The sequence below is a fragment of the Corvus hawaiiensis genome, chromosome 4, assembly GCF_020740725.1.
Source record: "Corvus hawaiiensis isolate bCorHaw1 chromosome 4, bCorHaw1.pri.cur, whole genome shotgun sequence".
In the NCBI taxonomy this organism is placed as follows: Eukaryota; Metazoa; Chordata; class Aves; order Passeriformes; family Corvidae; genus Corvus; species Corvus hawaiiensis.
The window spans coordinates 19,886,962-19,911,192 of record NC_063216.1 but is presented as its reverse complement, the minus strand read 5'-3'; the positions used below and the strand labels follow the sequence as shown (position 1 = coordinate 19,911,192).

Sequence of the window (24,231 nt, the reverse complement as noted above, 5' to 3'; positions counted from 1 at the left end):
GAGGAATTTTATTACTTCAGTCAGCTCTCAAAGGATTCCATTCCAGATGGTTAAAGCTGGGTAGATCAGGAACCCCTGTTGATGGGGCCCACCATCTGACAACAGCAAAAGCAGCAGAGGGTTTCTTCTGACTCCAGCAGGGTTTCACCAGGAGAGAGCTGTCTCCATAGCAGGATAAAATAGCCAGTATTAGTGAGGAATTACCTCTTTGTGAGGAAAGCTGGTGATGAGCATGGCCATTTTGGCGTTTTCCCCCTTTCAGGAGATGTGTCTTGTCCTTGCAGAATATTTATGGAGAGGCTTAGGCATTAGTCTGCAGCTCTAAAGCACCCGTGGGGTTCTGGATGATGGTGCCACTGGCCTATTGCTGATGGGAATACTGGCCCCGATAAAGACCCCACCATAGCAGCCCTGCAGAGCAACAGCCCCAGGGATGAGTAAGAGCTCCCCAGAGAGCAGCCTGAGGCTCTCAAACTTGCTTTTTTGTTAAGTCACCAAGCAGTGTCTAGGAAGCAGTATCTTTTATAGCCCTCAGCCAAGGCCTGAGGTAAAACAAAGGCCTGGTTCATGGAGGAATTTTCCCTGCAGGAGCAAGAACTGCTGCGCATTGGCACTGCCCAGCTCCAGGTCAAAGGCAGACAAACCCCGAGACCTCAGCACTGCTGCAGTGCCACAAACCATTGGAATGAGGGGCAATGTTTCTCTATTAGCAATTTTTTTTTTTTTTTTTTAATTTGAAGTGCTTGAGAAGAATTCTCATTTGGGGAGTTTGGCTGCACTTTGCTACAACATTAGACTTCTCTGTTGGGTGTCTTCTGCTAGAAATGTTTAGATTTATTTTTGTTTTTGTTCTGTCTTACGCAGCTAAGAAAACAGTTTCAAATAGGACAAATTGTCTTGTTCCAGGGAGGAGGTCTGATCTGGAGAGTGAAAACAGCTTGCTTCTTGGAGGACTGTCTACAAAAGAACAAAGCTCTGAGGACACTTCCCTGCACTGTGCCCCACTAGAGATAATGTAGAGCCAAGATGTTGGCCTCAGGAAGAACAGCTATGTGAGACAGTGTCTTGTTAAGTGTTTTGTTTTCTTCTTTGCCTAGGGTTCCTGTGCTCCAGTGCCTGGTGCTCCGGGTGTTGTTGCTCCTTTGGACCTGATGGGCTGGGGGGCAAATGCTTTGGGTATTCCCTGCTCCTGCTTGTAAGAAAGAGGAATCGTGTTAGTTCTTCACGCAGGGATGCCAATGCACTCTTCTGAGAGTCTTTAAGAGCTGGTGCTGTAGAAGAAGACTGGAGTCTTTTTTAATCAGGTGTGCATCTCTCCAGATTTGTGTTTGGCGTGTCACTGGCAACATGTGAGGAAGAAATACTCATGAAAGGACCAATGCTCCTGCACAACGACATAAATGGGAAATCAGTTCTGGATACACAGAAGTGCAAGTTCCTTGTGGCAGTTTGAATGGTGCGTTATAATCGGATGCCTAGAAAAATGAGATGACATTATACAATCGGTGCATCCTGTGAAAATCCATCAGCACTACTATTATAAAACATCTCCATTTGTAACGTCTGCTTTGGCAGACTGGTTGTTCTGAAGAATTTTAAACTTGATGTAGAATATAAATCCTGGTAGGAAGGAGCTCTGAAGCCAACAGGAATTTAGCTGCTTGAAAACCTTGCTCTTGGTTTAGTCCAATTTTTAGCCAAAGTGTGGAGTCAATACTTTTAAGTTCTCAGTTGAAAGGTCATCCTCATATCACTAAGAGGTCCAGACTCACCATACCATCAGCCTGTTTTCTAGAAGAAGTTACCCTTGTCTGAAGGGTAACTGGAAATGCCTATATGAGATTATAGAAGTGCTGTGACCTGAGCCAAAAGCAATTTTGCTGTCAAGGCAAAAAAAATTTTTCATTAAGACAGAAATGTTAGGAAATAGTAGTCTTTTGATAGACAGTTCACAAGATGATATTTGTGAAACTCTGTAGAAGAAGCCAATGGAAATTATTTTTACATTTACACCTAAGGAATTGCATGGATTTATTACTACATCTGGGGCTGCAAACCTGAGCCTGATTTATTAACTACTGTTCCTTTTGGTTTCTTATCCAGGGTGGCAAACCAGCTGTAGAAAGTTGAAAAGAAGTTGAGCTTCACGTCTTGTCCTTTCAGCCTGTTTCTCGTGTTCATTTTGGTCTATAAACAAACATCTCTCAGGTCTCCTAAATAGATATTCTGATTGAGTTCCCAGAACAGACCACCATCAGCCTCATTAAAGCTTATTTATGTTACTTTCATGCATGAATAAAAAAGCTCCCATTCACTGCTGATTTTATTTAGTTAGATTCTGTGCCTTGTGGTAGACATTGAATTGGAATGGCATTTTTGCCATCAAAAAAGAAAAAATAGTGAGACTGCAAGGAATAGCTTGATGCCTGCATTCTTGCAGTACGAAAACGAAGGGGTTAACCTGTTCTTGGCTGTATGATATTGATTGAGGACACAAAGAAAACACAGCTGTAAATATTTAGGAATATTCCCTAGTAGCTGGGGTGTTTTTTGGGGGGGTAGGTCATTGAAGTGGGACTCTGGAGGTACAGTCTGTTCTCCCAGGGATGCCACCCACTTCCTGCGTGGTAGGAGGAGGAAAGTCACTTGTTGTTCTAGGTCTCAGCTCCCCAGCTGAGAATGATGCTGTCTCCCTCCTCTCCTTTTCCAGCTTGCTTGTTTATCTCACTAACTTTTCATCAGAGTAACATCCACTCTGCCTCTGTGCTGAGCACAGTGGGTCCTGCTCTTGGCTGGGGCTTCTAGACAACACTACGAATAACAGACATGATTCTCTCTCTGTGCCTGTCTTCTCCCTCTCTGTCCATGCTCCAGTGCTTGTGAGGTAAGATTAACAGCTAAAAAACCCCAAATCAACAATAAAGCCAGTGTAAATGAAGAATGAGGGAGGAAAGATCCAGTATGTGTGATAAGTTGTGAAATAGGTTTGAGTAATGTTTTTCTCCAGCCCTGCTGACTGATGATCTATCTCATGTAAAGGTACTGCATTTTGGGACAAGAAGGATTTCAGCCTATCGTTTAAGTCAAAGGGGCGAACAAAAAGCAGCTTTGCCTGTTTCCTTTGTGCTAAGCACATTGTGAATATTCTTAAGCATTGCCACAAGGATTAACATCCCTGAATTTTAATGTGCCTGGTGCTGGAATGTAGCTGCTGGAAAGCAGAGCAGGCAGGAATGGTCTCTCTGGGCTCTGTAGGCTCTGCTAGGTGACTCTTTGAAGTTCTATTCAATAACTTTCTATTTATGTTTTTTTTCCTTTTCCGCCTTTTTCCCCTCCTCCTTCAACCACTTCTGGAACAAGTACTGATAGATTTAATGTTTCTAAAATTTACTGGACTGGACTCTTTTATCTCCACATACTTTTGCATGGCAGTAGTATTAAAATTAGGGAAAAAAAAAAAAGCATGGGGACAGAAGTACGGAGTTTGGTGTTTACTTTGGATCATTAACCTGGCCTGTAAATTTGATTTGATCTCTCCTTTTTTTTGTTCCTCCCCTGCTCTCTCTGTGTAATTTCAGACTCTGCAAAGAGACGCTGTCTTCTGCTGCTTCGGGATCCCAGCAAGAAATGGGAGTCTGATGGATAGTAAATGTACCTGCTTTGTTTAAAACGCAGCCAAACAGATAAGTGCACTTTCAATTATCTCCAAACAGTGCTTTAGACATAGCTGTGCACAGCATCTCGGTTCAGTTTGGTGAGGCTCTGTGCTTCACGCCTGCAAATGAATGCTGTGTGGGTCTCATTTCAGCTGAGAAATACCAGACGATATTGGTATTTCACATTAAGGTAATTAATTGGTGTCTGAGGGAACTGCAGCTGAGGGGTTGGGAGGCTCCCAAGGGTCTTTCCCTGCTCTTCCATAGCTGCTGTCTCCCGCAGCCCTGTGAGGTTTTGGGACTCTGAGGAGCAGCTCTGTGGGACCAGACGAGGCTGACGTGACCCATCTGAGCCGTAAAGAGTCCTCCGGGACTCATTAGAGGTTTAATAACTAGACTTGGCTGGTTTGATTGAGAAGATGCTTGTGCAGGCTTGGCACAATCTCAGAGAAACCAGCTCGTGCTGCTGGCAGGAGAAAGGGCTTTCTGCATGTGCTTGTCGTATGTGTGCAGAGAAAGTGATAACCCTGCTTCCTCCTGCCGGCTTCCAGGTGGGAAAAGAGCTGGGGATGGGGGAGAAAAGACCTTGGTTACACTGAGTTTGCACAGGGCATGCAAAGAAGTATTGTGGGTGAATTGTAACAAGAATGGTCCCCTCAAAGTTAGGGAATCTAACTCTACCATCTCTCTACCAAGAAAGCAATTTCTGGCTGCTTAGGTCTGCTTCTAGAGGTGACCACTGTCTCCTTGTGGACACACCACTGCAATTACTAAATTATTCAAGAAACCCATAAAATAGGGTCTCATGTAAAGCACAGCTTTGCAATAATATACAGCCATGGGGCTGGAGCAAATATTCACCATAATGCAATTTACTGTGTTAGAATAATGAAAAAAGCATTGAAGCTGGGTGTGTGAGCATTGTTGGGGATGTGTGGCAGGAGGCCGGACAAGAGCCAAATTATCTACTCCAGACTTGTCTTGCCTGCTCTGCCAGGGATAATTACCAGTGTAAAACATCTACCTGGCTATTAGGAAAACTAGAGACCTGTTTGCTGCAGCAAATTAGGCTGCAGTAACTGACCTGAATTCGTGTTACCTTCCTAAACAAAAGGTGAGTTTCTTGGTGAAGTTGCCAATTTAGGAGTGATAGATATGGGAGAGACAAGGAGGGGAAGGGAGAGGCTGCTGCACTTTGCGAGAACTGAATCTGGATCAACTCATGATCCCTGAAGTGTCTGAAGTTCCTTCTTTTCTAGGAAAAACTTCACTGCTGCTATTACCAAGAATTTTTTAATATTAATAGAAGAAATGACATGTCTGTTAGTAATGACTAAGTTCTGTCTTACAATTGTAAACAGTATTTATTCCTGACTCTTCAATACTTTGAAAGCAAAAAGGCTTGACGCTGTATGAAGAAACACTGATAAAATGGAGCTCTAGGGAGACAATCAGGGCTAGTTCATTCAGCAAGGATGGATAGGAAGTTCAAAAAGCTTAAATCATCTCTGTGCACCAACTAATGCAGCTTAATGTTTTTCTAACCTCAGAGGTTCTCAAGGTCTTGATTGTTAGGTTGGCAACTTTAAATCTGTTTTTTGCCAGTGAGCTGAAATCAATGTACCCCTGTATTAGGTCGCATTAAATTAACCCTAAGCTGGCCAGTTCCAGTCTGGGCACTCTGATATTGATCAAAGTCAAATCTGGAAACCATCCTGAAGTGTGGCTGGCATGCAACATGTGGTGCCTGGAAGAAGAAGCAGCAGAAAACACTTAGAGTGTCTCTTGGGAGCTGTACTGATGAGAGAGATGATACCAAGGGTGTTCTATGCACCTGTGGTTTGGCTGGTGCTTCCTGAAGCTGAGGAGAACAGATTCAACAGCTCTTAACAGGTTATTGAAAAAAAAATTTGTCCAGAAAAGAAGATCCTCGAAACCCTAACTCCTTGTCTTACAGGTGAACCTTGAGGAAACTTGGGGACTGTAGCTCCTGAATGCATGACCTTCCCCTGTGATTAGACAAAAGCCATGGGGAAAGACAAGAAAGAAGAGGCCATCTTCCTGAGGAAAAAGATAACCTTGCTGCGGGCTTTCTCGCTGCTCATTGGCAGCATGGTTGGCAGTGGCATCTTTATTTCTCCCAAAGGAGTACTGAAAAACTCTGGCAGCGTGGGCTTCTCCCTGGTCGTCTGGTTCTCCTGTGGGCTCCTCTCCATGTTTGGTGAGTGGTGGGCTTTGGCAGCCTTTGCTTAAGCACCTGGGAAGTGAGGGGAGCCTGCACATTTTTATGTTTAGAAAGTTGGGAGATGAATAAACCCAAAATTCCTGGTTCCTACTGCAACAAAGGTTTAAGAAGTCAGGGAGTGACAGTGACTGTGAACGGAGGCAGCATGGTCTCCGCCAGGAAAGCTGGGAGAGAATGTGAGGATTCTTTCTGTAAGGTGGAAAGGAGATGTAGGCACCTAAAAGGGAATCTGAGGGCTGTGCTGTGCTTTTCACAGACACTGTGAAGGGGGCAGGAAGGGACAGTCCCAGTATGCCATATGGGATCCCCTTTCTGTTGGGGAGAATAGCGAAGCACTGAACTGGAATGCCTGCGGAGCTGCAGGGTATGCACCAGCCTGGGGTGGGTGTCTGGGTGTCTGTCAGAAATGGTGTGGGTATGTCTGATGCTGCCTGGGAGCAGGAGATGGAGCAGATCAGCCCCACTTTCTGTGTGTTACTGTTGGATTGATTTCTGTCATTTAATACCAGTCTTTTCTCACAAAGGTTGTCTTTTGGATGGCAGTTTCATTCTGTTTCTTTTGAAATAACATAGCTCTTAAAAGTTACAGTGGATAAAACACATGGCTTTTAGTTTCTTTCATTAACTGTATAACATCACCACCCCAGAAACTCTCTAAAGGTGCTATTAGGACAACTGCAAGTTCTTCCAGCCCAGAAGAGAAATCTGATGCTTATTACAGTGTGTGACTTTAACATTCTTCTTCTGTTGTAACTTACTTAAGAAAAAAACAACAAGGAGAAATACTACATGTGAAAAAAACCACTCTGACACTGTGACATGTACATGCAAGTTTAGAAATTGAGACATTCAGTTGTTAATAGGGCAACAAGTTGTTCTTTCTCTTAGTATATGTGTACCAATATTTCACATTGCAACCTCTGTGAGGTCGTTTGGTGAATTATACACTTCTGCTTAAAGGAAAGCTTACAATATAATGGGAGCATGGTGTTCCTTTTAACCAAGAAGAGCAGTAAATGATAGTGTGTGTGCTAATCACATAGCCAAGCTCTGCGCTTGCAAAGGTTTCTCCCTCTGCAGCATCCTTTGATACACTCTGCTGGAAGGGCCTTGGGAGCCTCTTTATCAAGTTATTGCATTTTGTAGCTGGATTTGTTGGTTTGTTCTTCCCTTTTATCAGCTTGACGACCTCCCCATATAATTTCTCTGACACTTCTTTGCAGTATTTTAAAAGGCCTGCTTTCTTTTACGCTTTTTTTTTCTTTCAACTGAAGCATATATACAAGTCCATTGCATGAGTTCAGCAACACACTTACATGCATGCTTGAGGCATGCATGTCTTAAGGGACCCACTGGAGTAAATGAAATGGGCTGTCTGCCTATATTTGATGCTTTGAACAGGAATTCTGCACAAATTTTCCAGCAGGGAGGCAGGAAACATTGAGGTTGTCACCATCCTGCACGACCTGAATGTGGCATGATTGCTATGGGACTTGGAGGCATGGCCATGTCACAACTGGATTCAAAGGAGGGAAGGGATTTATGTTAAGATGCAAGATAAGAACACGAGAATGTGGCCTGGGATTAAAAACATGATTGGGATGACCAGTTCAGCCATGGCTTGTGGCTGAGCTGCTGTAGCTGCTTTGTAAGCACCCTTTCACCAGTCTAACTGTGAGGAGAAGCAAGAATCCAGGGTATTTTTCAAAGGAAACTTCTTGCTGCTCTGTGCAGCATTTCTATGACACACCCTTCTGCGGAGCTTCCATGGAAATGTTGTAACATTAACCACAAAATAGACAATTTCTTTCCACCTGACAGGTAAGCCAATTACTTCAAAACACGGCAGTACACAAAAATAGGGAAAAGTAGTTCTGTTAAATCTCTTTCTCTTCCTCTCATTCGCTCTTTATCTTAAATGGATTTGTTCAATCTCTGAAAAATCACACAGAAAAGAGAAAATCCATGGGATTATTTGCTTGGTACATTTCTACCTGAACTTTTCCAGGTGCCTTGTGCTATGCAGAGCTTGGAACAAGAATCACCAAGTCTGGAGGACATTATATCTACATTTTGGAGACACTAGGACCTCTGCCAAGCTTCTTATTCCTGTGGGCAGAGTTTTTTGCTATCAGGTAAGAGATTTGGTTTGCTTGTCTCTTCCTGGATGCAGTGATAATTTAAAATACCTAAAGTTATGGTGCCAGGTAACAGTCCAGGCAGTTCATAAAGGAAAGAGTAGAAACAAGTTGAATGATTTTAAAAGATTTTTCAGTGATAAAAGGAAGAAGATGCAAAGTAGAAATAGTTACAAATGTTAAATGTGTTCTGTACTTGAAGAATAGCTCTCTTCTGCCCTGGCAGATGGTATCCCCCAAGAGCTGTGGTGTATTTCAGAGACTGACAATAGATGCCAGATTTATTTCAGGTCTTCTGTTTTCAGTGTGAAACTTCTTTGATTTTTCCAGATTCGGAAAGTGGAGACAACTTTCTGACTTAGTCCCAAGTTAAATAATTTATAAAATTGTGAGCTACTTCTTTTTTTAACATTAAAAAGGAAGTCCTCACCTCTCAATAACCTGTATCCTTCATGTAAGCTGAGATGAAGCAGGACATATGAACCACGCTGCTTTGCTCAGTATGATTAATCTCAACTTTTCCTTTCAAGTTGGAAATTAATCATTTTGCAGCATGTGGTTTTTAACCCATTTCCTGAGAAAAACCTATGAGAAAAACTCAATGGGAATTCACCATCTGCATGGGTAAGAGGATTAAGCCAGGTGGGGAAACTTGCTCCCCTTCCCAAGTTTAGTGCAGTTTTAACTCATGCCATTTTTCAGCCATCCTCAGAGCAGTTTGTGCTTGGTTCCCCCCACACTCCCCATCCAGGCCTGCCAACAGTGCTGTGGTTTCCTTGGCATTTGGACGCTACATGCTGGAGCCATTTTTTGCCCCCTGTGCTGCCCCTGTGCCTGCGGTGAAGCTCGTGTCTCTCCTGGGCTACTGTAAGTACTAACACTTATGGGATTGTCCATCCTGGCCTCTCTGCCCTGGACTAGGAGCACTTATGGGCTTTCCTGGCACAACCGTGAGATAGGAGTCCTGTCTTACCTCCTTGGCCACCCAAAATATTCTGATTCAAGGTGATGGTGTTGGGCCACTGTATTTTCCAGGAAGGGGAATGGGCCTCCCTCTTGACCAGCTGGAGCCCTAGGTAGGGGGATTTTGCCAAGTGTGGGAGCAGAAACTCTCCATGTGTAATTGCGCAAAAGCCACATGGGTTGTGGGCGTAAGGCTCAAGGTTTTGGACTCCTCCCCTGATGCATCCAGCCCATGAAGCTGTCCTGCCTGCTCCAGACTGGTGTGGACTGGCACAGGGAATCTGCAAAGTGGGCTGCTGAGATGTTCCACACTCTTCCCCCAGGCGGGTGTGGATCACCCAGCAGGAACCCGGTTCCTGCTGCCTTTTAGGAACATAACTCAGCTCCCTCTTTAAACACTGTATGCTGGACCACACCTGTAATGTTTTCTGACATCTCTCACCCCAGGCATCCTCTCTAAGGCATAAAGATGCGGCCTTCCCCCAGCATCCCCAGGGCAGGGAGAGCTGCTGTATTTTTTCCTGTGTGTGTCGAGCACAGGCTGCAGCTGTAGCAGTGTGGTCTTCTCTCCAGACACGGTCCTCACCCTCAATTCCTGGAGTGTCACCTGGAGCGCACGGCTGCAGACGGCTCTCTCTGTTGTTAAACTCCTGGCTCTTGCACTCATCATCGTGCCAGGGATGATGCTGCTGGCCCAGGGTAGGTGTTGCTGCATGGCTGAAGGAAGGTGCTCGCTGTTGCCCTCGTCATGGCTTTTATCGGTCCCAAGTGACAAGTGCAGTGCTCACTTAGCTGCCAGGAGCTTTCTCTGTCCATGTGCTGGATGTTGTAGCGGGTTGGGTTTGTAACCGGGCGGAAACACTGATTTAGTGTAGTCGTTTGGTCCAAAATACTCATTACTGTTTACATTCTGTGAGATAAGAATTAGGAGAAACGCAAAGCAGGCACCAACTTTGAAAGAATATAAAGAAGTTTATTAACAGACTTAAAAGAAGAAGAGAAAAATCATACCACACTTTCAGAACTCTTCTCCTCTCCCCACCTTCTTTCCTTCTCCCACTGACAACGTAAAAAGACAACTCTTAAGATGTTCAGTCTGTTTACCACTTCCACAGTAACCTTGTTCAGTCCATTTAGGAAGAGGAGTCTCTCTGCTCGCATGTGAGTCCCTTCCCCCAGCTTGCAGCTTTTCCCACAACTGCTTTCGAGGGTCCACTCTTGAAGGTTTTTGGGGTACAATTTTAAGGTTGAGCTGTTCAGAAACAAAAGTTCTCTTCATCCATCTCTGGGAGCATTTAATCTCTAAGAACAGAGGCCCTCCTCCTTCCCTGGGAGCAAAGGGTCATCCTCATCTTCATCTTTAGGACTATCTCTGGGATCATCTCTAGGAACTGAGGTTTTCTCCTTTCCCATTTGGAGCAAAAGTCCTCATCGCTTCCATCTCTCCCTGTCCAAACTTCTCATTAAATTACAGCTGCGTCAGCATCTGCCTATCTCGGCGCAGGTGCTTTTGTTAACAAGCACGAGTTGAACACTCCACCCTCTATATCTTCTTGAAATTACAACAGGTACTCGGATATATCATAGCTTTACAAGAGAATTTCAGCTTTAAGCATCTCCTCTTTCTCTTCTCTCAGGTTTTTAGCTCTTCACAGCACTAAAAGGGTTAATCTCACCTAGGCCTTGTGGCTGGAATGTGGCTTATCGAAGTGGAGAGGGGGGGGAGCCCAGCTGCTCCGGCTGCCCACAGTCCTGCTCTGGGGGGGATTCTGCGAGTGGAACAGGGCCCATCGGCTCCAGGATGGCCGTGGCCCAGCCTGGCCCGAGCAGGGCCTGGGCCGGGCCCGCTGACCCCGCACGGGGCCTGCAGCCACCTGTGCCAGCGCCGGAAACGAGAGAGAGCCTCTGCCTCAGGGTTTCTATTCTTAAGTGTGTATCACAGAGGCGGTCACAACTTTAAGTGGCTCAAACAATTGTCCATATTCAAACTGGCCAGCTGATAGGTTCTGTCAGGTCATAGAGGAAGCTGTAAGAAGAACATCACTTCTGAGACTTAGCTTGCTAACCTATGACAATGTGAATTAGCTGGGAGCTGAGACCGATGTAGCTGGCACAAGCCGCATCATTGCACTGCGCTGATGCACCTGGCTGGGTGGTGCTTTCTCCAAAATTTAGTGGGTCTTAGTGCCAGAGGATGTGTGATCCTACCCGGGGTCATACAGGCGCCTTCCTCTGCAGATGGTCTTTCTTTGGAGTCAGGCTTGCCTGTTTCCAGTGTGGCTCAAAATCTTTCCAAAGCAGCACGTATTTGATAGACGTTTAGGATGTGACAGCATCCCCTGAGCCAGTCACACTGTGCAATGAGTTACCAGCCCTCAGTGGAGCCCTGGTAATGGCATCTCTAACCTTTCTGTGGCTTAAGCTAATGTTTTTTACCTCCAGATTGAGATGGGTGGTAATTTAGTGAATTTACAATGATCTTGGTACAGGATTTCATGCCCACATGCAGAGTGGGAGAGGAAAACCCTACCAGTAGTATCTTGTGTGAACAATACGAGAGTATTGGCTTTAATCCAAGCCTCGGTTTATAGAAGAGCCCAAGGCATTCCCACTCAAGGGATGAAGCCTGCTCCCTCTTCATGCTATTACCTTCTTCTGCAGAGAAAACACCACAGGCAGTGGGCTCCATGTTCATGTTTCTTTCTGATGTCTGGAGCTGGCTCCTTTGAACATGCAAAGATCCCCTTGGGCTGGCAGTGCCTCTGAACTAAATGACTGCCCTGCAGCTAGGAATCCTGAGCCATTATTGTTAGGAATGCCTTCAAATGACAATCTGGAGCCCTGGCACCTGTCCCCTGGTGGGGAGGATAAGTGCAGGTGACATCTGGAGGGAGAATTCACCAAGAGACTCCAGTATGACAGGCTGTATTTAATGTGACTCATGGGGGACTGTAAATTGCTCATTAATGCGTTGCAGGCAATAAATCCTTTTCATGCACCATCACTTACCAGCCATCATTTCAGAACATAAAAAAAGTACCCCAACAGGCCCACTCCTATATTTTGGGTTAGTTTTCTTCAAACCTATTTTCAATTTGAATTTTTTTTGTGCTTAAAAATCAGTTTTGTGCTTTTGAATAATTTTGCCTAATTCCTCTGCCTTATGCTGCTTTTTTTGGTTGCACTTTTGTCCTTTCCTCTGCCGTTACCTTCTCTTTGGCTCAGGCTTATTTTAGAGACTTGCTGGGCCAGCGTTTCAAACCCAAATGCCCAAATCTCGTCACTGAACTTCTTGCAGAAGCACCTCCATAGAAGTGGCCTGACTTTGTATGCTCCATGCCATGTCACACCTTGCCTGGTGAAGCCCAACTGGGCAAGCTTCACACCTCTTACTCTTAAAGAGACTTTATTATAAAAAATTGAACATCGACGTGGAACTGAACCTTGGGTTACCTGGATTTGAAAATGTTGGGAATGCAGCTCCTTTTGACTGTGTTTGAATGGGAGGCCATTCAGCATTTGTCTCTTCCCCAAGTGGTTTTTTTTTTTATTTAGAGAAAATCCTGACTCTGATTTTTTTTTTGTATGTTTTGGTTTATTATTTCAAGTAGAGAACTGGAAGGAAAATTAGGGGACTTGGTAAATATCTGAGACACCTCTACTTCGAAAATTTTATTTGCTTTGCACTCACCTGTGGGTGAGTGGTGGTGGGTCAGACTGGCAGTTCCCTGCTCCTGTCCCCTCCTCCAGCCTGGTTCCCATGCTCTGGCCGGCACAGGGCTGGGGTCAGTGCTCCAGCAGCAGGAAACAGGAGGGAGCATAGTGAGAACTGAGTTAGCCGCCTCACTGGCTGCACCACATCAAAGGGGGAGTGCGTGTCCAGCTGCTGAGGGGGCTGGGGACAAAACATGGGGGTCAATCCAACAAATTAATTTTGGGCCTGAGGAAAGGAGAGGACAACGTCAATCTTCTCATCTCCACGATCTCCTGTTCCCATAGCGAGGTCTGTTGGAAACAACTAGCTACTGTTGTTGCCCTTCCTGAAATGCCTCCGTAGCTGGACAAGGTATAGTTGTTTTTTTTTATGTCGCTGTAGGAAAGTAAACATATCAGCAACAGCACTGAAATTAAAGCAATGAAATGAATTTGAATACCTGGCTCCAAGGAGATCACACTCTTCCCAGGTCTGGGCAAGCGATACAAGGGATGTTATCCTACAGGGAAGAAAGCCTGTCTCTGACATTTTCCTACTCTGTGTCCGTTGTTTATCTCCTCTGCAGGCCACACCGAACACTTCCAGGATGCTTTTGACCGACAGTCTCTGGTTCTGGATAAGCTCCCCCTGGCTTTCTATGCAGGCATGTTCGCATACTCAGGCTGGTACGTGCGATGGGAGGGCACGTCACAGCAGCAGACAGGTGCCCTCAGCATGACTCAGACTCTCACCCCATCTCTTCCCATCGTGCAGGTTTCAGACCAGCTTTGTGCGTGAAGAGTTGGTCAAACCTGAACGGTAAGGCTGGGAGGAAGCTGCCCTGGGTTACCAGCCTCGGGGGTAGCACAGCTTTCCCAAGTGCAGTACGGGAGGAATATGTTTGTGGGTTCACCTGACTGCAATCAATTGTACTACCAGATAAAATCTGCAGTAATAGTGTGCATAACAAGGGATAGCAGCTTGTTCTTTGTGTATGTGTTTTCTCCTTTCTTGTAGAAATATCCCCCTGGCTGTCATCGTGTCTGTGATCACGGTAATTGTGGGGTACATGCTCACCAATGTCTCGTATTACACAGTCCTGGGAACACAAGATGTTCTGGCTTCTCCTGCTGTGGCTGTGGTGAGTTGTCACTGCTATTGTTATCTCCTCAGTGTGGCCAGCTTATGCTGTGGTCATGGCAAGTCTTTCAGAGATGATTTTCCTATAAAATGCTTTATTGCTTTGTAATGTTTCTTGATTACTGGGCAACAGTAACTTCTTCTAGTTGTGCCTAAAAGATAATGAAAAATAACCTGCAGATGACAGTAGAAAAGGTGAGATTTATGACTTATATATCACTCCTTCAATGGAAGAAGTTTTCGGGTTTTTTTGACCCTGATGTCACCTAGAGATCACCACATGTTCCTCAAGTCATGTTTTTTCTTCCTCCAGAGCTTTGTGCAGCGAGCCTTCAAAAGCCTGATCTCCGTGGTCCCTGTCCTTGTTGCACTGTCCTGCTTTGGAACCATGAATGGAGGAATCTTCACATTTTCAAGGTCACATCCCTAAGGATCTATTATGCTTTTGGCTTACTGAATCAGAGGGAAGCACTGGCAACCTGTGCAACTACCCATCCACATGGTGGCATTTTAGCCACTCTTGTGGGAAAAATAAGGCTTTTGACTCCCAAGTTGTCAGCAACAGGATGGTCCCTTTTGGCTAAGTGTCTACTCTTTCTATTTCTGGCCAGGTCCAGACTTTGGTATCTAGGTCTGGTCACAAAGAAAGATTTTTATCTTCTCCCCTACCCTTCAGTTTAAATCCCCAGTTTAAATTGAAATGTCAATGTTTTTGGTGAACTAAAGGCTTTGTTGATGTTGGCAGCTGCTCAGTGAGACCGAGTCCTCTTTCACTGGGTTCACTCAGCTGTGCTGCTGCAGGGCATGGGGTCCCTCTGTTGTGAGGCTCTCTAGGCAAACTCTCCCTTGAGGACTTTCTTTTGAAGTCCGTGAAATGTCATTGGGGTGGGCTACCCCTAAAGTAATAGTCAAGGTTCAAGAAGTCTTGTTATAGCAATAAGAAAAGCTTTGTTCCATGAAAAAATTAACTTGCCAGCTTCAATGTCTGACACAGTCCCTGTCCTTATGGGAGCCTTGAAATTGGAGAGGAGGGCAGACCTTATGAAGAAGGATGTTGTGCTGGTCCTGTGGAGCTGAGCAAACTCTGTGGTGGGTTCTGCTTCACAGCTTTGATTGCAAAGGGAAAAATCAGTTGATCTGAAAGGAATGTTTCATAGCATGAAAGCTAATGAATTATCTGATCCACTACCCTGAAGTCCTGTATTAAATACAGGTGTGGATGATCCTTCCCATTAGCTGCTCTAGATAGTGGTTTTCTTTGAGGATGAGAAGTCTCTGCACAGCACAGAGGTTCTTTGCATCCCTTATCGACCTTCTCTTCCCCATCTTGGCATCATTAACATAATCACTGCAGAAAGCCCATATAAACACTGATGGGGCCTCCCTGGCTGCCTGCCAGCCACACCCCTGCAAAGCCACAGAGACAGCAATAAAACTGGTTGTACACTTGTGTCCCAGCTGCTTTGGGCCCTGCTCCAGCCCAGCTGATGCTCTGGCATGGTTTGTTTGTGGATATTAAATTTATAAAATTGGATGTGATTGTCTTCTCCTTAATTGCTCTTTCATGAGTCAAAGAAGGATGGAAGCAAGGAACTCTGCTCTCATTTTGTAGCTGTTCTTGTGTGTAGCTAGCCTCTTGGCAGTATGACAAACTGTATTTTCCAGCAGCTGACCAGAGGATTGGAAATCATCTGCCATTTGAGGAGATTGCACTTTGTATTTTCTATATATGTACACACAAGAATATAGGCTTCAAAACTCACAATCCCCTTCCATAAACTCACCAGCTTCTCTTATTAAGGACTGAAGTTTGTAATCCCTCAATTTCCTTTTCACTGGAAAGATTAATTACTTTTCTGATGGCAAGAGACCTTCTTACTCCTATTTCCAGCCTGAGATCATTCATGGTCACTTTGGACGTGCCCAAAGGTCTCTGCTAACAAGGCACCCAAGGAGACACTGCCAGTGGTTCTGATGGTGGGCTCTGCACTGCATTGAACTGGTCCTGGGAGAGCTATGGGAACCCAGCCTTGGGGTTTTCTTCCAAATGCCCCCAAAGTGGAAGCTGTCCCTGCCCATGGCAGGGGGGATGGGTTCCAACCCAAGACATTTGATGATTCTATGAAGGTGCAGCTAAAGGCAGAACTGTGGACTTGTGCTGGGAAACGGAGAGGGTGCCCTGATACCTCAAGTCAGTCCAGTGACTGATCTCATTTCTAGTCTGGATGTAGGATGTTAATGCACAGGGCTGCCTGTCTTTTCCTAGGACTCTGTTTGTGGCTTCCAGGGAAGGACAGTGGCCTCCCCTCTTCTCTATGATCCACATTCGACGGCATACACCCCTTCCTGCTGTCATGTTAATGGTAAGGAGATCTGGCTGTGTGACATGTTCTGTTCGTTTGCAGTCTTGTCTCTCTTGCAAAGACTGGTTAAACTGAGGAGTTTTAAAGGGTGTTGAGACATTAAATTACCCCCTGGAAAATAAAGAAGGCAGGATACAGGAAATGGCTGGAAAGTACTAAGTCCCCTTGAGCCAGCAGTGGTACCCAACTGTACAGCCTTGAAGTCCCTGCCTTATAACCTTAGACAGCTTTTTTAAAAGTACTGTCCCTACCATCTGCCACAGGTGTTGCTTGATATTGCCTTATGAAAACACCTCTGCCCGGCTTTTGCTATTTGGAAATTGAAAATTCCCAGGTGTGGTGGAAATGCAAGGAATGAGCATTTGTAGAGATAATCTGGTCTGATACTTTGGTTTGTTCAGGGGGGTTTTTTATGGCTGTGGTCCAGCTCCATCCTAACTGTGCTGCAGTGCCTGTTGCAGCTTGGCTGACCTACTAAAAACTTAGCAGATGTCGTTATAGATAGCCTGTGTACAAGCAGTGCAGGCTTTTGGATCATGCATGTTTTAATTGCCCTGTCTTGAACATGAAGCATCAAAGATGGTACTGATCTTGAAATGATCACTCCTTTCTGTAGCACTACAGAATAGCACCTTTACGTCTTTTGCCTTCAGTCTGTGACATTGTTTTGTAAAGTTCTCTGACCTCCAAAATGTTGGGGCTGTGAAGTAGTTGCAGGGGAGTTGGAGGAGGTGATCCGTATTACCCTTCCTAATCAGAGTACCATAGCAAGGCTTTAATGACTGTATTTCATGTTCACAATGCTCAGTTCCCTTTGGTCACTGCCATGGTGTGCATTGGAGACATCTACCATCTACTGAACTTCTTCAGCTTTTCCCGATGGCTCTTCATAGGATTAGCCACCCTCGGGCTCATCGTCCATCGCCACCGTCACCCAGAGCTGCACAGCCCCTTCAAGGTAAATGCACAGCACACACCTGGCAGCCAAGAATGTGCAGGCCTGTCATTCCTCTCTTTGATTTGCTAATTTACAGCATTACATGGCCATGGTAGCCCTTTAGGCTCCAAGGGGTCTCAATCCCTGATGCTTAGTAATGCATATGGGGAGCTCCTGAAATTGGTTGATGTGCCCAAACAGTCAGATGTGGTAAAACCTATAAAGCCAGTTCTACATGGAGTCACCAGACTGCTTGCTACAGGGGACAAAGTTTCAGGCTTGGAGCTGGCAGATGTACAGAAAGCAGTGCTCTCACTCATCTCTTGTGGGCTACAAGGAGGGACTCTTACCTGGATGTTATTTCAGTGGTAGGTAAGTCTCAGCTCTAGCTGTGAGAAGCAGGAGTGTATCAGGCTTGGGGAAAAGGAGCATGGGCAGAGGGGTCCAGGGAGAAAATCTGACTTGGGAGGAATCATCTGCTGGTATAGAAATACTGTCTATTGTAAAGCAGTGGGCCCTTTTTGTGGCCTTTCTCATGCTGCTGGGTGCTGGGATCTTCCTCATGTCAGCAGGGGATGCTGGAGCTGGTTGCTGGAGCAGCTTTCCTGCACTCAGGCACATTTCCCACTGCTGGATAATGTGCAGAAGGTATCAGGCTGGGGCAGTGCTTGAGGTGGGCGCAGTTTTTTCCTGACTCTGGTCGCCCCTGCATGGTGCCTCCAGCCAGAAGCTCCCGGGGAAGAGAGAGGACCTCCAGAGCTGCTGGCACCAGGCAGTGAGGAGCTCAGGGGTCAGAAACACTTCCTGCAGCCCGCAGAACTCCTCCATGAGCTGTGCGTGTCCTCCTGCAAAGTTTGGGGTAATTTTTCTTCTCAGTCTTTGCATTTAGCAGAGGCCTTGAGGTTTCCCAGTTTGTTGGTTGGCTGTATTCGTGTACTCCTCCAGGACCAAACTGAATACATTTTTGCTTTTTCTTTCAAACCAAGCTTCTCAGGGGAGGTTTATTAGTGGGTGGCACTGCTACTGCTTTCAGATGCTGAGATTTTGCCCGGTTGTTTTGTTTTTTTAACAGAGATTCAGACTTCTAGCGGGTCCTAAATGCTGATTGAGCGAGGGAGGGAAATACTGGCCTTTTGGTCAGTTGGGCTGATTTCCCTCCGCCTTTTCCCCAGTTTTTATCAGTTCTGTGCAAGAGGGAAGGGCTGCGGGCAGGTGGCGCGGGCACGTGCTGCGCTCTAGCGGCCGCACACGGGCCGTCCCCTGCCGCTGCCCGGTGGAGAACGGAGCGTGACATGCGTGTGACTCTGCTGGTACTTAAACTCTCTACGGCATTTTGGGTTAAAAACGGTGAGAAAACACGGGAAGGAGGAGGGAGCAGTCTGCTCGCACACCTCTCAAGCAGATGTGCAGTGTGACTGTGTGCATGTAGGAATGGCTGGCAGGGGATGCTCCGGCTGGAAAGACAACAAGAGTACCTAAGTTTGATGGCTGGATGCCTGCCACACCTAGAGCAACTGATCTCTTCCAACTCGGCATGTTGAGCATCCAAAATACAATCTTTATTACTGGTAAAGATTGTCACCCTAGATGAGAGCAGCTCCTTCATTCCACCAGCCATGGCGAGAAGTTACTTGGCTGAGTTTGGATCCAGAGACAGAGGGATTGTTTCACAGTTTTATTATTTACTGCAGTATTCTTATTTGCTCTCCAAATAACCCAGATGAATTGGCTCACCCAATAGGGTATGCCTGAAGTGCTGAGTGCTGCTTTGATTTTCACCATGGTGTCGCTGAATCTCATGTTCTTGGTGCAGGTACTACAGAGATAGAGTCTGGTTTGTCTTGGTTTAGTCACTATAAGTCTCAGGTGAGCTGGAGGAAGGGCAAAACAAGTAGTGAGTTTTATAAGGAAAGAACAGTTTGATTCAAAGTGTCACTACTTTCTTGGCTTCAGATTTTCCCTCAGCAGTTTTTAGGTGGCAAGTAGGGCTGTGTGTGTGTGTGCATGCACAGGAGCAGGACATTCACAGAGCGGTGGGGTGTAGGGTGGCTTCTCCCCCTGCTTGGCTTCCAGTTGCAAATGAAGTTTAAATTTTGGTGCACATGAATATAGGAGGCATGCACCTCACAGGGCACACTGGGCTCTGAAGCTGATGCAGTTGTTTGCAGTCTGATTGTACAGAGACACTCTGCAGGACAGGATATGATTCTTCTCATCTTCTTTAGGTGGAGAAATGAATACAGTGTGTGTTGGCACATACAGAGACTGATTGGCTACAGCCACCAGTTTTCCCTGATAGTCTTCTGTGCTCTTTTCCCCAGGTTCCCCTGTTTGTTCCTGTCTCTTTTACCATCATCTGCCTCTTCACAGTGGCAATGTCTTTCTACTCAGACCCTGTGAGCATTAGCATTGGATGCACCATGGTTTTGAGTGGTTTTCCAGTCTACTACCTCATAATTCACAGGCAGATGTCAGACCGCTGCCGCAACCTGTTTTGTAAGTATGCACTTGACTTCCAGTATTGTGGACCTAAAGAGACTCAGGGGTGGGGATGCTGGTTTGCTCCCAGGGCTCATCTCTAATGCAAATGGCTCCTCGACCAACAGACCTCATGAAACCTTAATCATGACCCCTGGCAATCCTCCAATGTCTTTCCCAATGCACAGCCTCCATGGCCAAATTTGTTTTAACAAAGACAAAGCTGAGGTCTACCAACAGGGGGAACAGAGATGGTTGCTTTTGCACCGCATCCCTGGATCCTACTGAACTTCATCATGTCTTTGGGATTGCTAGATCTGGGTCAAATTTGTCTGACACGGAGCGACAAGACGAAAAGTTAGGATGGAGAGACAGGCAGACACTGTAACCTCACGCACAAACTTACTAGCTGAAAGGCTGGGGAGAGGACTGGTAGGAGAAGAGTGCTGCCAGAGGCCTGTCCTCTTGGCGAAGAGGCCAGGATGGTTTGGGCACAAATGTGGCCATGGAAATGAAGTACATCTCCACTCCATGCAGTGCCTAGTACAGATTTCCTTTGGATGTAGGCATGGTGGCACAATGCTTTTTCAGAAATGAGAGCCCGGGTTTGAATTTAATTTGTTATTTCTGTTACAAGTCTTGTTTTCCTTTGATCTGGTGTTGGATGGAGGTGCATCAGTAACCACTGAATAGAAGAAAACATACAGCAAGAAAGGAAACAGATACAGTGATCTGCCAACATAAAGTGCTCCAGCCATCAGTGCTGATGTTCTGATTTTCAGCCATATCTCAGGATTTCCTCTGGACTAAGCTTCCTTCCTTTTTTTCCACCCTTTCAGATTATCTTACACACAAACTACAGTTACTGCTGGAAGTTGTCCAACAAGAAATCAAGACTTACTGAGAAAACCATCAGAAACTCACAGAAGACGATAAAAATATATTACTCCATTTTTGACACCTTTGATCCTACCAAAAGCAGGCCATGCTTTTATTCTTTTTAGTCAGTGCAAATGAGGATGACTGAGCCAAAACCATGCTGCAAGTGTTCCTAAGCTTGCCAATTGGGATCTCTTCCTGCCCTTTTTTCAGAAGAGCAAATTAGTTCTCTGAAATGAGCTTGCTTTGCCTGCAGTGTCTTTGAAACCGAGATCCTAATTTTGCAGCCTAGCCCAGTCTTGAGTAAAACTGAGTGTGTGTGTGCGTGTGTGAGTACAGAGACAATATTTTGTTTTCCTAACTTGGCAAATAGAGGAAGGAGGCATGTTGCAGAACTTAGAATCCAATACATGGAAGCCAAATGCAAGTTTCAAACAGAACCACTGTAGTAGCCTCATCGTGGACAAGGAGAAAGGTTGGGGACAGCAAGTTAGAGATAAGGTAGATTGATTGGAAAGGGGAAGGCAGGGGGATAAAATTTTGTTCACCAGAAAGTGAAGGTTCAGCTAATGAGAAGATATTTGAAATTCAAGTATTAGCAAAGTAAGATCATAATGTTTTTGCTTTGATTTTTGTATAAGCAGGATGAGTTTTTTTAGCTTGCAAATAATCTTTCAACTTTGAATTTTACTTTTATGGAATGACATTTTAAAATGTACAAATGCATTAAAAAAAAATCAGCTAAATATCAACTAGAATATGACAGAATAGATCCTGGTCCCACCCCTGACTTCCCAGATCTGCTCCTCACCAGTGAAGCTGAAAACTCAAAATTTGGCTCAGCTCCAGTGAAATACAATTCCTCCTTTAATTAGACAGGACCACTGATGAGACTTGGGCAGGTTCCTGAATAAGCACATCTTTTAGTGCTGTAAGAAGAAGTGAGTGACTTCACATCCAAGCTTTAACTTGCTGATTGCACATGACTTGCTGATTCAATCCATAAATCTTAATTTGAGATAATGGCATGAGAAAGGTTTCCATTATTGGATTACTTTAGTTTACATTATTAATGAGACAATGTTATGTCCAGATAAAACAGTAATTAGCCGTTTACAATCATGTAATTGTTAATCGGTTCCTAAAAGATGGGAAGTAGCATGCTGAGACTCCTGCTGGAAAGAGGAACAGCAGAACATGGAGCATTTTTTAATCCTTTGTATCAAACATTTATGTACCTAAAATAAAAACAAAATACCATTTACAAACCAAACGTAATCTACTGAAACATGTAAAATTTTGGAACTAAAGTTGGGGTTTTTTCAAAGCAATTGAGAATTATTATTCTTGTAATGACTGCTTCCTGTTCCTGTGCTGAATTAAGCTGGGAGAGCAACAGTGTGGTTGCAGGGCTTGTTTCCCCACTAGCCTCCCACAATTTAATTTACAAGCTGCTGGACACTGTCCAACAGGAAATACAGTCTCGCTGGGAAAATCCTCACTATGGAAACCATCACAATTTACAGGAGAAGGTACTGGCTTTAAATGATAGAATGGATTCAAGAGAGATCTGGAAATGCTTCCAGGTTCCCAGACAAGAGCCAGTCCCTCCTTGTGCCAGGCTTTGCTGAAGCTGAACCCCCTGGAACACCTTCCCACCGTGGCCATTGTCCCCAGGGATGGCGATACCCACAGCACCCCATGGCTGGGATCCAGTGTGGGTGGCTGGGGGACCAATCTGCAGAAGACTTTGCAGAACCAGGTGAGCCCAATCACCCCAACATTTCCTGAGACCACCCACTTAGGTACTGGTTTGGGGGATTTTACACATCTTAAGGTAGAAGCACGAGGTACTGCCAGCCTGGTCCGAGGCTGCAATACCCCTGTGAACACAGTGTGCACTTGTTGTGGCATCATTACTCCCACATCTAACCTTGGAGCAGTCTGAAATTGCAACAGAGCTGCTGTGTTTCACAGAGGCACAGAGAAAGGGTGAAATGTCCTTTCTTTGTCCATTTCCTCTGAAGAGAAAACATGAACGAGAATTGAAATTCCTGGGAGGAGACTTTGTAACACTACCTGCTGGACCATGGTTTCTATAAAGGATAAATCATTTGATGTATGCAGGGAAAGCACACTTGGGTGTCTCTGCTGACTGTGCAGGAATATGATCTTGCAGGGCTATACATAGGATGACTGCTCCAAGACCTGTCAGATACTGGAAATGCAGACAGATATAGTACCATGGTTGAGAAATCAGAGGTTCAACAGCTCCACAAATGACATTGCAATTAAAAGGGATAATAATAAAAAATACTATGTTCGGAAAGTATCAGTTTACGGTGAGCTCAAGTTTCCAGTTTGTGGAGAGTTGTTTGTTTTTAGAGAGGATGGTGTGCTTCTCCCAGCAAAGATATGTAAACATTTTCTACCAAGCCAGAATGCTCTTCCTAAAGCTGCTATCTCATGCTTACCGAAGCTCCTAGGCCTCAGTAGGCCTAAGAGCTTCAAGAACAGCCAGAAGCGAGAGAGTTCAACTTCATAAACACATCTGTGGATTTTGTTTTGGTTTTTTGTGTGTGTGTGTGCAGTAGGGGTTTTGTGGTTTTTTTGGTTGTTGGGTTGGTTGGTTTGTTCATTTTAATGCTACGTCTATAGGATGCACTCAGAGCGCACCCTTTCCGGAGACTCAGAAATTTGTGTTTCAGCCACTACTAATCTGGTGTGACTGGATCACCAGGAAAGAAAAATGTTCTGGGCAATTCAAGAATGCAAACTGTGGAAAAAAAAAAAAAAAAAAGGTCAAAGAAATGCTTGCATCTGAACAAGTTTGCATAGTCAAGACTACTTGACTTGTTGTTAAGCTTTATGCCTCAGAGCTCTGCTGGGGAACGCTGTCAGCTTCTAAAAGGCTGGAGGTCAGGCTGGAAAGCTCCTAAGCCTTGTCTGATTTCTGTGGGGAAGAGCAGAGAGGAGCACCAGACTTCAAGGTACAGGAACATAGACACCTGGGACTGTGCAGAGCTCGGAGGGCTGAGTGAGCCTGTCTCGTGGGGCTCTGTGCTCGGCACACACGTTTGTGTTACTCAGTGTGGCTCTGCTTGCTGCAAACCCCCCACCAGTGCCATCACTAACCCTGGGGAGAGTGGCACCCACTTTCTGCACTGAGATTTGCGGGTCACTTTGCAAGCCAGCGCCAGCTGCTGGCTTTCCAAGAATGATGTCCAGCAGAAGCTGCTCCTTGCAGGAAGGAGAAGGTCCGGAATACCCCAGCCACCGGCAGGCTGGGAGTGTGGGGGTTCAGAATGTCACCATGGAGAATGGCTCTGTCTGGCGTGGGGTCTTGGGAGAGACGGGCAGGCCGTGTTTGGCAGAGGCAAGACAGAGAGCAGGAGGAGAAACAAAGAGTAGGATAGTTAAAGGGAAATTGGGAGAGGAGACTGTAACCTGTAGTCGTCGGAGATGTAAAATATGTAACCTTAGAAACTGAAGTTTTGTAGCTGCTGAACTGTTAGTTTGTAACAGCATATAAAGATGTGCCTTGTACAATAAAAGTTGGCTTTGCATGCACCCGGCCAAGTCCGTGTTCAATCACCGACAGGGAGGAACTGGCTTTAGGTAAGTGCTGGTATGCGGTGACAGGAACCCAGAAGTAGGGATAAACTCTGGTTCGTAGTGATGTTGATTTTGCAGATCACCGCCGAAGCCCTGGGCCGGCCTGCTCGTGCTTGGCAGGTG

General features: G+C 45.5%; 1 protein-coding gene across 2 annotated transcripts; it reads left to right on the top strand.

Moving 5' to 3' along the window:
- The first annotated feature begins 2,530 nt into the window (after nucleotides 1–2,530).
- LOC125324765 (cystine/glutamate transporter-like) lies at nucleotides 2,531–24,063 on the top strand. 2 transcript variants are annotated; one of them, XM_048301076.1, is made up of 13 exons: nucleotides 2,531–2,884; nucleotides 3,579–5,877; nucleotides 7,910–8,036; nucleotides 8,791–8,906; nucleotides 9,576–9,701; nucleotides 13,283–13,382; nucleotides 13,471–13,515; nucleotides 13,714–13,837; nucleotides 14,150–14,253; nucleotides 16,103–16,199; nucleotides 17,008–17,157; nucleotides 19,458–19,632; nucleotides 20,252–20,447. In XM_048301076.1, exons 2-13 carry the CDS (start codon nucleotides 5,685–5,687, stop codon nucleotides 20,305–20,307), a joined length of 1,413 nt encoding a protein of 470 aa, XP_048157033.1. In that variant the 5' UTR covers nucleotides 2,531–2,884; nucleotides 3,579–5,684; the 3' UTR covers nucleotides 20,308–20,447. The 2 variants fall into 2 exon arrangements, with proteins under 2 accessions (XP_048157033.1, XP_048157032.1); XM_048301075.1 differs by lacking the exon at nucleotides 20,252–20,447 and adding an exon at nucleotides 20,454–24,063 and having other exon boundaries at nucleotides 2,541–2,884.
- The last annotated feature ends 168 nt before the right edge of the window (nucleotides 24,064–24,231 follow it).